The sequence below is a fragment of the Cornus florida genome, unplaced genomic scaffold (genome assembly GCF_030987335.1).
Source record: "Cornus florida cultivar Cherokee Brave unplaced genomic scaffold, ASM3098733v1 CherokeeBrave_3.0.0_Hap2_Chr05, whole genome shotgun sequence".
NCBI lineage: Eukaryota > Viridiplantae > Streptophyta > Magnoliopsida > Cornales > Cornaceae > Cornus > Cornus florida.
Genome location: NW_026775575.1, coordinates 103,217,549 through 103,231,712, shown reverse-complemented (window position 1 = coordinate 103,231,712; position 14,164 = coordinate 103,217,549). Strand labels below are relative to the sequence as shown.

The following is a 14,164-nucleotide window of genomic DNA, read 5'->3' as shown; positions in this document are numbered from 1 at the left end:
TAATCCTACCTCTATTTACAGGCTACTGCTATTAATTGCTTGACGGCAGCTCTATCTGTCTCACCTTCCTCACTGAAAGTCAGAGACATGTTTGTAGAAGAACTATCAAGAGGTTAGTTTTTGGTCTCTAAGTACGTTTTTTATGGAGTGTGTGATATAACAGAAACTTCTATAGCTTTTGTCTTTTGCACCCACCAAACCCCAACACACACACACCAAAGGATGGGAGGGTGGGGATTGTTTATCTCTTAATAATGTATGTGTATTTGATGTTTCACGAACACCATCCTATGTGCAATGTGCAGTTCGTTACAATGAACACACACACATGGAATATGTATTAGTCCGTAATACATATTGTTTGGCCCTTTCCTTGTTAACTAAGCTTCTGGTGGAGTTGGTTGTAAATGGAAGGGTTCTGGCATAAATATCATCCCTAATGCATATTTTTTGTTTCTAGGTAAAATAACTCAATTTTGTTGCTTTTGACAACTTTAAATTGTGGTTGAGAGTTGATACCATCACTTGTCTTGGTCAGCTTCCCTATAAAGCTTATTCAAGTTTTATAGGGCTCATAGTAATATCTGGCTGATTGAAAGTCACATTCTTCTTTTTTGTAAATTGATCACATGTTTGATTGAAAACCATAGGTTTTTTTTGTAAAATGATCATAACATCATATATCATATATTACTGTTGAGTGCTTGACTGATGTTGTTTTACATATCTGTAGATTCTGAGCATATAAATGTAATCTTCATCAAATTTTGATGTATATGCACGTGTGTAAGTGCTTTCCAGGTATTGTTAAGACTCAAGGGATGTCTGGTGTTCTATCTACCATATTTCGACATTCTGAACCTGGAACAAGCCCTGCGATAAGTTTTGAGGCTCTCCAGGTAATGTTAATTTATAGCTAGAATCAATTCATATGTGTGGATAGGCTCTCCAGGTATTATTAATTTAGAGCTAGAATCAATTCATATGTGTGGATTGGATAGGTCTATGTTGAATGTAATGTGTTTTAATTTCACTGATGGTGTGCTTTCTTAGAAAAAAAGAAAGAAAAAAAAAGCATATCACTTTTATTTGCAAAAAAAATTGATAAAAGAGTTTGCTATGTTTATAGATGTGGTAATGATTTTTTCTAATGTTTGGATTGGTTAGAGACCTGCTGAACATGCTAACTTGATAGGTATTATAAAGGATACATTCATTTTAGTTTGTTCAAATAACCTGACTAATAAGATTTGTAAGCTATGTGATATATTAAAATAATGTTGAAGTGTTCGGTGTTGGGTGGCACAGGGAAACCATAGCAAGTACACGACATGTTTGCGCCTGGTTTGGTCCAAGATTATGGACATCTATGGACCTGAATTAAAGTAACCAAAGTGCTTTTTGGTCCGCATGTAGATGTGGGTTTGAGGTAGTTCTCACTTCCCAACTTTAACAAAAAAGGCCAAGATGGAAAGCTAAATACGACTTAAGCCATTTATACAGAAAGCCCACTAATAGGGTCACTTATTCAATCACATGGGTCCTATAATTGCAATAGCTCACAATTGAAAAGTTCGCATAACCAACTGAACATAATTAAATAAAGCATTATCCCAACTGTTTGGGTTCTTGACCTGCCTAACAAAACCTGACTCCTTTATTTGAGCTTGGACTTGTGGTATAAAGATAAGGTGCTAAGCACGACTTAGGCAGAGTTGAAAGTCCACATTCCTATGTATCATTAGATCAAAGCCAGGATGTGACCCAATGTGTAAACAAACACTCACCATGGCTGTGTAATAAATGAACTACCATTTTCGATGAAATTGTCATTTTAGTTTTAGAAGCCTAAAAAATCACCTTAATTCTCTAAATTTTCATGACCCAAGAATTGGACTCAGTGATTAAGGTGTGGGATGGGAAGGGTTGAACACCAAAGGACCCTCTTGCCACATTAAAGATGAGTCTCTACTTCACTCCCAAGTCCCAATGTTCAAATTCTATAATATTTTTCAAATAATTGCATTAACAAATATCATGTAATCAATATAAAAAAAATGCACAAGTCATGGATACAAAATATTACATAGCAATTACAAACTGTCATAGATGTATAGTCAATGATAAAGAGCCTGTACCTTGGGGCCCCCGGCGGGCTAGCAGTGATGGTGAGGCTTGGGCCTGGCACATAAGAGGCCAGTGTTCGAGTCCTCTACCAAGCCTTCTAGTTTCGTCGACTAACCTGGTGCTGTAGCTGTGAGGCCGGTTGCGGTATCTCTAGTTTGGTGCCTTGGGGGTGGGTCCGAAGGGCCCTGCCTCAGGGAGTTCTGGGTTATAAAAAAAAAAAAGAAGAAAAAAAAAAGAGCCTGTTCCTTGGGTCCCAAATCGTGTGAAGATAAAACAGCTTAAAATGAAACTATGGAAATCATGCTTAATTATAGACATACCACATGGAACAACAAAAATAGATTAAGATGAGGGAAGGGAGTGTACCTTTATGCATGCAATCCCTTAAGCCAAGTGCGGGAATAATAAAAGTGAAAATACCAAAGGACCCAGAGCAGATCTAGCCTACATGGGGTGCTGGGAGGGAAAGACCACAAACTTACCCTTTGGCTTTGTTGCACAAAGTGGTTGCTTTGTCAACCTGAGTTTTTCCCTTGGAAATATCAAAATACTACCATAATCTGAACATAAGTAAATCATCATATTCTTATGCCTAACATGCCAAGATTTATGCAAAGGAGAAAGTAATTAGACCCAACCGAAGTCCTAAATTAACCGGTTTTCATATTTCCTAATCCACAGACCTGTGTGACGCTAATCACATGAAACAACATCTGAAACATGATTAAAATGTTTCACAGATGACGAATAATATTATGAAAATTAGGTCAAAATAGAGATTAAAATTCCACCACCGAATCATGCATGGTTTCAACAGAGATTAGTTATTAAGCATAGCAGACCATAACCATAGAAAGATAACTAAACAATCATGAAACTGAAATTCATGACCTTACTCCTAAAATAGGACAAAACTGATTAAAATCGTTGCAAAAGTTATTAATATATGAAATTTAATCAAAGTTTTATCCAAATACCTCTGAGTTGAGACCTCTCAGAATGTCCTCAAACTCCCAATCCTTTAAAGATATAATAAGAATTTAATTTGACATCTTGGACTCAAACTTCTGGTTCTTGCAGTTCAACCTTCTAAGCATTCTACTTTAATTTCGTTCTCTGATGTGGATGACTGGTTTCTGGTAGTTTGGTGGAAATTGTAGGTAAGTTGAATTACTTTCTGGCTGAGGTTTTTAAAGGTTGTGAGGGCCATACAATCTTAAACTGAATAGGACGAGAGAAAAGGTTATTTGGAAGGTTTAGCTGGGGTCTACATTATGGTTTTGGGGTGTAAATCTTCCTTAAATATCCTTCAGTGCCAAACTTGATTGGAGGCAGAATCTAGGAAGTTTTCAGGCCATTCTCAAATCTGAGGAATCGATGCCCAGATCACATAATGTCAGAAAAGGGAAGTCGGAAGTTGATAGATGCGCAACTCTAGTCTTTTCTGTGTTCTTCATGTTCTTTGAATCTAAAATTGTTTTCCTCACGTTCAACTTTGAAAATCATATCTTGGCCATCCAACTCTGATTTTTGCAAAGAAATTATCATCGGAAAGCTTATGAAGTCTGCTTTCTTCTAAAATTAATTTGGTGTAGAAAATTCAAGTATTTTTCAAGAAATGTTCGAATTAATGCAAGGTTTGTAGAAAATTATTTTTGATAAATCACTCATATGAATCACAATACTTATAGATTGAGACCAACCACATACCATTCAAGAGCTGTTAAAATGTACTTCCTAGCCATCCCTCGTGGTCTTTAACAAAAAATTTCAAAATATTTCAGATTCTATGGTCAAAGTATGGCTATCAAGGACATTTTTTTGTCAGTTTACTTCAAGTGGCCGATATTGTCAAGTCTAATGTTTTAAAAGCCATTTCTAGTCTAGATTAGGCTAAATTAACTTAATAAAACTCAGTGTCCTTGACTAAACCAAAATGTACGTCCAAATTGATTGACATAATGGAAGTTCGATCTTTTTTATTTTTTTTATTTTTTATAAGTAATAATAAAATAACAAAGGCGTTCAAGAGGGGAACACGTCCCTTATACAAAAGTGGAACCGGGTCTAAGGCCCCAAAGAAACTAAAAAAATGATTAAATCATCGGAAGAAGAACATGACTTCCTCTTCATGTAATTGAAAAGAGAGCGGATGATGTGAAGTTTCAGCGTCGCCGTGGACGACTCTTTCCCTTCAAACATTCTACTATTCCTCTCTTTCAATATGCACCACCGGACACAATGTGGTACAATTCTCCAGTAATTGCGGACACCACTTCTCACTCGGCACCCTCTCCAAGCATGAATTAAATCCTTAGAATGACGAGGCATGACCCAATGCATACCAAACAAACCAAAAATAAGATTCCAATAATCGCTTGCCGTAGGACAATGCATGAGAATATGATCAACTGACTCACCATCTTGTTTGCATAGGCAGCACCAGTTAACAAAGCAGTTACCACTTTTCCTTAAATTATCAATCATCAGGATCTTACCTCACACAACGGTCCATACAAAGAATGCCACCCTAGTTGGAACATAGTACGCCAAATGGTCTTCCACAGGAAATCAACGATATCAAAATTAGATAGACATAAAAATAAGGACCGAACTTCGAAGCGACCATGGGCAGAGGGAATCCACATCAAATTGTCACTACCTCTGCCAACTGCCTCCTGTCGATACAGCAAATCCAAAAAAACACATACCTCGTCCAACTCTCAATCCTGAAAAGAACGTCGAAAGTGCACATCCCACGTAATCCCACTATTATCAAGCCGATAACAGTCAACTACGTAGACATGTCTATCAATTGAAATACTGTATAATCTGGGAAATGAACGAGATAAAGGCTGGTCTCCACACCAAAGATCCTCCCAAAAACGAACACGTCTACCATCAATCTTTTTATTTTAATCATCAAGAATTCAAAGTAAGAGTTACATCTTACAGGCTATTCAAATATGGGTTGTCTAAAGTGTTATTTTGATTTGTTGAACCTATGCACTTTCTCTCAGATAAAGGCAATTCCCTGTATGAGGCAAATTATGTCACTTAAGTAATAACTATTGTAGGCAAAGAAATCCACAAGCGTGCCGCTTGAACTAACTAATCTTCACTCTCACATATACTTTATGTACTTATTTGTGCACATGGAAAACTTCGTCAATTATGCCTTAGTTTTCAGATCTTGGTCATTGGTGGGGCTAAGGTTGTGAAATAAAATAAAAATTATAAAAAGAGCTTGTGCCTGGCTTTGACAATGGTCTTTCTTCACAGTCACTTGAAGTCTGCCGAAGCCTGACGAGCAAGTCATGACAAGCATTTTATTGAGACCTTAGCCAGGAAAATTACCAGTAAGTTTGATGGAGATGATTAAAATGCTGCCAATTTAACATCTCAAAAACTTGAATTGCTTTGTAGTTTGCAAAGTTTTATTTTTTTATTATTTTTTCTAGGATTTTGTGCCCAAAGCTGTCTTCTCTCAGTGAAATGGACAGTTTGGCAAGATTTTTTTGAAAGCATCCTTTAATGTTATTTTATCGGTTGTTGTACTTAGTGTAATGCGTGTCTGGTTGCATGTATATGTAACATATTTTATTTCTCTCTATCAGTTACTGCCTTCCGTTTGTTTGTTTGATAAGTACCTTCCGTTGTTTTTTGATGTGATTTTCTTTAAAAATTGTAATACTTGTTGCTCATCCTTTGTGTAAGAAAGATTATATTAAGATATTCTTTATACAAACTTGAAAAAATCTGTTCTATGAAAAAATAAAAAAATGATTGCAACATTCAGTATGGAGTACCAATAATATTGTCAGTTTTTAGGGGCTTCTGGATTCAGCATTGCTGGGCTTTTGGTTTGAGAAAGTTCTTTTCAGGTGTGATTGGATATATGACATATGAAATAGAATAGGACGTTAGGAACTTTAACTTGGTTTTAATTTGTCAATGCAATCAATCATATAAGGTCCATTTATAAAATGTTTCTTCGAAATAAAAGCCCCACACACAGACCCAGGTCTGCAGCAAATTATGCCTCTTGATCATCTTCTTTTTCTAATGTGGGGGTTAGACATATACATGATTACTGTTGACTGCAGTTCTTTGTCTCAAGGGAAGTGGTAATTGAGCTAATATTAACTTATGGTGCAAGTAGAAATATAGAAAAAGAAGAGAAAGGAGAGAATTGCGTAAAGGCTTGAATGATATGAATTACTCATTCACAACTCTAGTATTTATAGATAAAATGAGCACATGCTTATATTACAAGAAAGGAAACTAAATCAAATCAAAATCAAATCACAACTTATTCTAAAGCATATTCTATGGCATATTCTGTAGCATAGTCAAATCTCTGCTATTATGGTAAGTCATACCATAAATCGTGGTATCATATATGCTTATACTCCCCCTCAAGTTGGTGCGTGGATATCTGAAATGCCTAACTTGGACAAGGCATTCTCAAACACAATCTTGCTAACGACCTTTGTAAGAATGTTTGCAAGCTGCTGAGAGCTTGTGACAAATGGAGTGCAAATTTGACCAGAGATGATCTTTTCTCGAATGAAGTGACGGTCCACCTTTATATGCTTAGTCCTGTTATGCTAATGGCGGACTTGTTGTCGCAGTAGAGTGAGAATGGAAGCGACACTGGAAGGCACAAGTCTGTCATCAAGGTTTTCAGCCAAAGCAACTCACCTACCCCAAGAGCCATAGCCCTATACTCTGCCTCTGCACTAGATCGAGAGACAACATCCTGATTCTTACTGCGCTAAGTAACCAAGTTACTGCCAATAATGGTACAATAACCTGAAGTAGACCTCCGATCTGAAATTGATCCTGCATAATCAGCATATGTCCAAGCCTCAACACATAAGTGACCATGATTGGCAAACAAAATACCACGGCCTGGACACCCTTTTAAGTAGTGAGGGATCCGAATAGCTGCATCAAGGTGAGGGGCACGAGGAGAGTGCATGAATTGACTCACGACACTCACGGCATAAGCAATGTCAGGTCGAGTCATGGATAAATAGATGAGCTTCCCCACAAGTCGTTGATACTGACCAATATCTGACAACAACTCCCCCTCAGAATTAGGTAATCGATGATTCTGCTCAATCGGAGTATCAGCAGTATGAGCGCCAAGCTGCCCAGAAGCAGAAAGTAAGTCAAGAACATACTTGCGTTGAGAGATGAAAATGCCAGTCTTGGAGCGAGTCATCTCAATGCCCAAGAAGTATCGTAGGGGACTAAGATCTTTAATCTCAAACTGACGGCCAAGATATCTCTTAACCTTATCAATTCCAGTAGTATCATTGCCGGTAAGAACAATATCATCGACATACACAATGAGAGCAACTGTTTTACCGCCTGAATGACGTAAAAACAAGGTATGATCAGCTGCACTTTGATGGAAACCAAACTTGAGCATAATAGTGCCAAAGCAATCAGACCAAGCTCGAGGAGACTACTTGAGGCCATACAGAGAACGACGAAGACGACATACCATACTAGAATGAGCAAGAGAACGAAAGCCCGGAGGAGGAACCATGTACACCTCCTCCTGCAAATCACCGTTGAGAAAGGCATTCTTGACATCTAACTGAAATAGAGGCCAAGATCGAATTGCAGCAACGAAAAATAATACACGGATGGTATTCATCTTGGCAACAGGGGCAAAAGTCTCCTGATAATCTATGCCATAAGTCTGAGCATAACCCTTGGCAACCAATCAGGCCTTGTAACGAGCAACTGACCCATCTGGATTATGCTTAACTGTAAACACCCAAGGACAACCCACAGCCTTTTGTCCAATAGGAAGCGGAACCATGTGCCAAGTCTGATTTTTCTCAAGTGCTTCTAGTTCTTCTGTCATAGCATCATGGCATTGAGGTTGTGCTAGTGCATCTGCAACACTAGAAGGAACGGGAACCGAGGCAACAGAAACAAGAAAATTCCAATAGGAGGGTGAGAGAGCATAATCAGAAACAAAATTAGAAATAGCGTAAGTACAAGAACGTTTACTCTTCCGAAGAGCAATGGGGCGATCATCAAGCAAAACAATAGCTTGAGAAGGCGGAGCTGGTGCCGAAGGAACAGGGCAGTCGATCGTGGGAGTAGAAGCTTGTACCTGTTGTCTCCGACTATAAACTTGTGAAAAAGGAACAATTCCCCCTGTTGGAGGGGTATCACGAGGAGGAATCATAGAAGAAGAAACAGGTAATGGTAGAGGAGTTGAAGACGGAAGAAGGTGATCATCCATTATATTCAATGGGAACCATTCACTCTGAGAACCAACTGAACCACTATAGTATGGTGTATGCTCAAAGAAAGAAACATCCATGGATATAAACCGCTGACGACTGGGAGGATAACACCTATAACCCTTTTCAGAGTGAGAATAGCCCCAAAACACACACTTCAAAGCCTTGGGGTCAAGCTTTGTACGAGTCTGCCCCAACTGCTGAACAAAGCACACACACCCGAAGACTCGCGGAGGAATAAAAAAAATAGATGAATTGGGATGTAAGATTGAGAGTGAGACTGCAAAGTTAAGAATCCTAAAAGGAGTCCTATTAATGATGTAAACAGCGGTAAGAACTGCATCTCCCCAAAATGACTGGGGAACATTCATGCCAATGTCGATTGCTCTGGCTAAGTTAAGGATGTGGCGATTCTTTCTCTTAGAACGACCATTCTGTTGGAGTTTTAACATTAGCCATCTGATGCTCAATCCCAAATTCTGTACATAACCGTTGTACCTCCCCATAAGTATACTTTGTACCCTGGTCAGATCTGAATTTTTTAATGGTACGACCATATTGAGTCTGAACCATTGTCATAAAATTTTTAAAAATGGTGTATACCTCATTTTTGGTTTTCATAAGATAAACCCACGTAACATGACTATGATCATCAATGAACAACACGAAATATCGAAATCCAAGACTAGAAGTAACTGGGCAAGGACCCCACGCATCTGAATGAACAAGATCAAAAGGTGTTAAAGCAGATTTATTACTACTAGCAGGATAATTGGAACGAACATGTTTAGCCATATGACATGTTTCACAGGATAAATCTGACACTGCCACATTACAAAATAAGGAAGGAAATAAATGTTTCAAATAACCAAAAGACATATGTCCTAAACGCATGTGCCAACGCAAAAGCTGGGCTTTATTAGATGAAACAATATTAGAAAATGAAGTTGAATGTGCTTGAGTTGACAAAGGATCATCCAACAAGTATAAACTGTCTACTTCACGCCCACTGCCAATCTTTCGTTTCGACACCAGATCTTGAAAAATACAATGTGAGGGAAAGAACGTTACAACACTACAATTTAATTGTTTGGTAACGCTACTAACAAAAATAAGATTTGTAGTCAACTTTGGAACATGAAGTGTATTTGACAAAGTTAATGAAGGTGTAACTGATATGTGACCCTTCTCAGCAATGGAAGATGGAGAGCCATCCGCAAGGCGGACCTTGTGTTGGCCAGAGCAGATACTATAAGATTGGAAGAGTGAGGACATACCAGTCATATTGTCTGAAGCACCAGAATCAATGATCCATGGTGTTAAAGATGTAGATACGCTATGTGCAGACGCAATAGTACTTGAGTGTGCATAAGTGGAGGTTGGCTGAGATGATGCCTCTTTTTGGTTGAAGAATTGCTTGAACTTGTCCAAATCAGCTTGAATCAAGGTAACTGTGGCAGAAGATGTAGAGACAGGGTTGTCAGGAGTTGACAACGAGACTGGTTGTGTAACAAAATGTGCAAAGGATCGAGGCTGTTGTTTTTGTTGCGGTGGACGTCCATGTAGAGCATAACAACGAGATTTGATGTGACCAATTTTTCCGCAATGGTCACACCGTCCACGTTGTCGTCCAAGAGGAGGACCAGTGTTAGTGCTCTGAACTGACCGGGATGGTGAAGCTCCTGAAAGGTTGGGAACCCGAACTGCCATAGCAGAACGATCAACAGAAGCAACACCTAATGGATGAGTTCGGTGGCTCTCATCTGACAACACATAGGAGTATGCATCCTTAAGAGTAGGGAATGAAGATAAGCCTAATAAATGAACACGAGCATACTCAAACTCGTCGTTCAACTCGACAAGAAACTGAAACACTCGATTCTTCTCCACAATTCCTTCATATAAAACTGCTTCATCTGGATCCTTCCAAGAGTGGAAGGAATCATAATATGACATCTCCTTCCAAATAGCACGAAGCTTGGCGATGTAACCTGAAACTGTCAAGTCACCCTGAGAAATCCTGGTGATATCTCGCCCCAGCTGGAAAATTCGTGCATTATTCTGCTTCTGAGAATAAGTGCGTTGAATTGAATCCCAAATCTGCTTAGCAGTCTTCATAAACATATAGCCAACAGCTATGTTTGGTTGCATCGCATTGACTAGCCAAGACATAACCATAGCATTATCTGCAAACCACTGTGGATATGCCTTCTCTGACTCAGCTGGATCTTTCTCAGAACCAGTAATATAGCTAATCTTGTCTTTGCCACCAATAAACATCTTGGCAGACTGTGCCCAAATCAAATAGTTGGAACCATCCAACTTCACTGTGGTGATTTGAAGTCCTGGATTTTCTGATGAGTTGGTGAGAAAAATGGCATCACCACCCACAAAACTTGAGCCAAGAGAATTAACAGTCGAGGACCCTAATAATTTGTCACACGACAATAAAAAAACTCAAAAAATACCACAAATTCTGTTAATAAATCAAAGGGTCTCCTCAGACCATAAACAATAACAATGTCTCCTCAGATCATTCCCGAAAAATCCAAATACATACCTTTTTTAAGGAGCGCTACCCGCTTACATAAAGCCAGACAACCTCCTCCTTAATATCCGGAACCTCTTTATAGACTATTTTTTTTTTTTTACCCAAGCCCTTCTAGGTGTTGGAAACCAACTATCCCAATTTACCTAACCCTAGAAGAGTGAAAAAGAAATTGTAAAACTTAAATATACCTGCTTTCGATCACAAAATAGCAACATCGAGAAACATGTGTAGGCAACGTCACACGATGTCACAAACAGCCTAAGATAGTTGTCGCACAAGTAGCAAGGCTGCTAAAAGTTGTGGAAAGGTGTTGCCTCTGATACCAAGTAGAAATATATAAAAAGAAGAGAAATGAGAGAATTGCGTAAAGGCTTGAATGATATGAATTACTCATTCACAGCTCTAGTATATATAGATAAAATGAGCACATGCTCATATTACAAGAAAGGAAACTAAATCAAATCAAAATCAAATCACAACTTATTCTAAAGCATATTCTATGGCATATTCTATAGCATAATCAAATCTTTGCTATTATGGTAAGTCATACCATAAATCGTGGTATCATATATGCTAACATATGCATAGTCAAATCTCTGGTATTATGGTAAGTCATACCATAAGTCGTGGTATCATATATGCTAATAGTGCATCTGATTTGATTGATGTTTCTTCCACTGATATGCTCTTTAACTTGTATTCTTTTGCACAAGACTGGCTTTCATGTTAACTTCCTCTATTTCTCAGTGGAACATAATCTACATAATGTATGTTCCACTTAATATTAAACTGTTATGGATTTAAAAGGATTTTATACTAAAAATAGCTTGTTGCAGGCACTTAGAGCTGTGTCGCACAATTACCCAAGTATAATGGATGTGTGTTGGGAACAAGTTTCCAATATTGTTTATGGATTTTTGAGGCTTACTTCTCCTGAAGTCCCTACAAGGCCTTGGAAGGGTAATGTCGGAAACACTGTTGGGTCAATGGGGGAGAAAGTCATTACAGCTGCAGTCAAGGTGAGATGCCCCCTGCCTCGTTTGGTTTCTTTCTTTGTCTTTTCCTTTTATTTTTCCTTTCTGATTGGGGTGTAACCACTTTGTTTGTGAATGGATCTGCATCCAAGATTGAATGTAGCATCTACCATTGAGTGTTTACAGGAATTCAAAATTGTTTATGTATACTTCTTCTCTCTACCAGCTTGAAACAGTGATCTGGGGCTTGGGAGTTATTGTTATGTAATTTATATTATAGTCATTTTCTATATTACTGAAATGGAATTATTCTTATGAAATAATTTCAGATTATGTTATCATAACTGTTAGAATGAACAAATAATCATTTAAAGGACTCATGGGGCCCGTCAGGAATGGAAAGCCTTTCTATATTGTTGGCTATTTCTGGATCAAAATATGGATATATTTCATTCTCCTTCTGGCGACCAACCCATCTTTCTCTCTTATGGAAAGTCTTTCTGTATTGTAGGTTAGGGTCAAAATCTGGATATATCCATTCTCCTTCTGGCAACCGATTCATCTTTCTCTCTGGAGGGGCCCATAAGATAAAATTACACTCCTAAAATTGCACTGTTCTATGTGTCGTAGCCAAAAATCGTGTGGTTCCTTTACAGTTGCATTTATAAACATAAATATATGTACTAAAGTAAAACGTTATTGTGTGGAATGGTGTATGTAGTCACCCTAGTTCAGATTGTGAGGCTTCAAGATAAAATAATGCTCTTGTACTTTAGTGCTGTAAATTGATGTATAAAGTATGAACAATTGACATGTAAGGAAGCTCATGATTCTTGGAAGAACAAATATGTGTTCCTTCAATTGTTTGTTAATGGATTCAGTTGAAGTCATTTGCTACCTGTCGATTGTAAAGTAAAAATATAATAACAAATTGATATAGCCAATGTTGTTCAGAGCCAACGATTAGTTATGCTTCTTCCTTAAGGGAGTAGGAGATATGACCTGATTTGAACAGCTGGTAGTATTTGAATTATCCCATACATATTGATATTTAATTTGAAAAAGACATTTGGGGGTAGAACAACTGTGTCAGTTAATATTTGTTTATTCAAGATGCATGCTTTAGTATGACATATTTGTTATTTCATTGCCCTACATTACTTTGCTTTTACAGGATTAACCGAATGCATTGACCAAACTGTTATACTTCATTATTGTTTCATTATGAATATCTTCTTTCGTCTTAGTCGGATATATAATTAGTTTTGTGTTGAAAAACTTCCAGTCCTGGTATCTGGGATTAAAGGAATATAGTTCATTCACGAAAGGTGATAATCATAAATCTCTCTTAGTTGCATTTAAACAAGTACATTTTTACCAAGTTGACTTTGGGAGGTTCTCCACTTCTACTGTTTTTCTCTTGGTGAAGAATATTTATGTCCAATTTATTTGAGTAGCTTGTTTGATTGGTGACTTTGTGCACTTGGAATCTGTTTCATTGTTGATTTCATGCACTTTCTTTGTATAATGGCTTGATAATACTTCTAGAGATTCAAATGTTAACTTATTATGCAGGTTTTGGATGAATGTCTTCGTGCTATATCTGGATTTAAAGGAACCGAAGATATTTTAGATGATAAATTACTTGATACCCCCTTTACATCTGATGACACTAGGACCAAGAAAATTTCATCAGCTCCATCTTATGGATCAGAGAGCCCAGCAGTCATTAAGGACAAACCACAAACATGTCAATCAGGGAGCGAGCAGTGGTGTGAGGCAATTGAGAAGCATTTGCCTCTGATTCTGTGGCATTCTTCTGCGATGGTTGGTTACAACAATTGACCTTTATTAATACCTTATTTCATGAAAAGAAATAAATTCATTTTGTTGCATTCTCTAAACTTCTAAGGGTAGATAACTTCTCTGCTATCGGTCACTGTTCTACCATATCCCATACTGTTTTCATAAATATACTAAGGTATTTACATAGAGTACACCAATTGACCTTTATTAATGTCTTATTTCATTTTGCATTCTCTAAATTTCTATGGCTAGATAGCTTCACTGCTACTGGTCACTATTTACCATATGTCATCATACTGTTTTCATACACATACTAGGGTATTAACATAGAGTTTTTAAATATACATACATATATATTTATATTCATTGTAATGCTGGCTTATTTTAAGCAATAAGTACAGAGTCTAAGTGAATATATCAATACTTTTCCGTGT

At 37.6% G+C, this 14,164-nt stretch overlaps 1 protein-coding gene across 2 annotated transcripts in view; it reads left to right on the top strand.

Annotated features, from left to right (window-relative positions):
• Positions 1-14,164, top strand: part of LOC132308109 (uncharacterized) — a 43,690-nt gene that overhangs the window by 15,625 nt on the left and 13,901 nt on the right. For both annotated transcript variants that reach the window (XM_059806096.1, XM_059806097.1), the window contains 4 exons: positions 22-112; positions 802-899; positions 11,787-11,969; positions 13,500-13,751. In XM_059806096.1, coding sequence (XP_059662079.1) covers positions 22-112; positions 802-899; positions 11,787-11,969; positions 13,500-13,751 — 624 coding nt within the window. The remainder of the gene's footprint in view (positions 1-21; positions 113-801; positions 900-11,786; positions 11,970-13,499; positions 13,752-14,164) is intronic.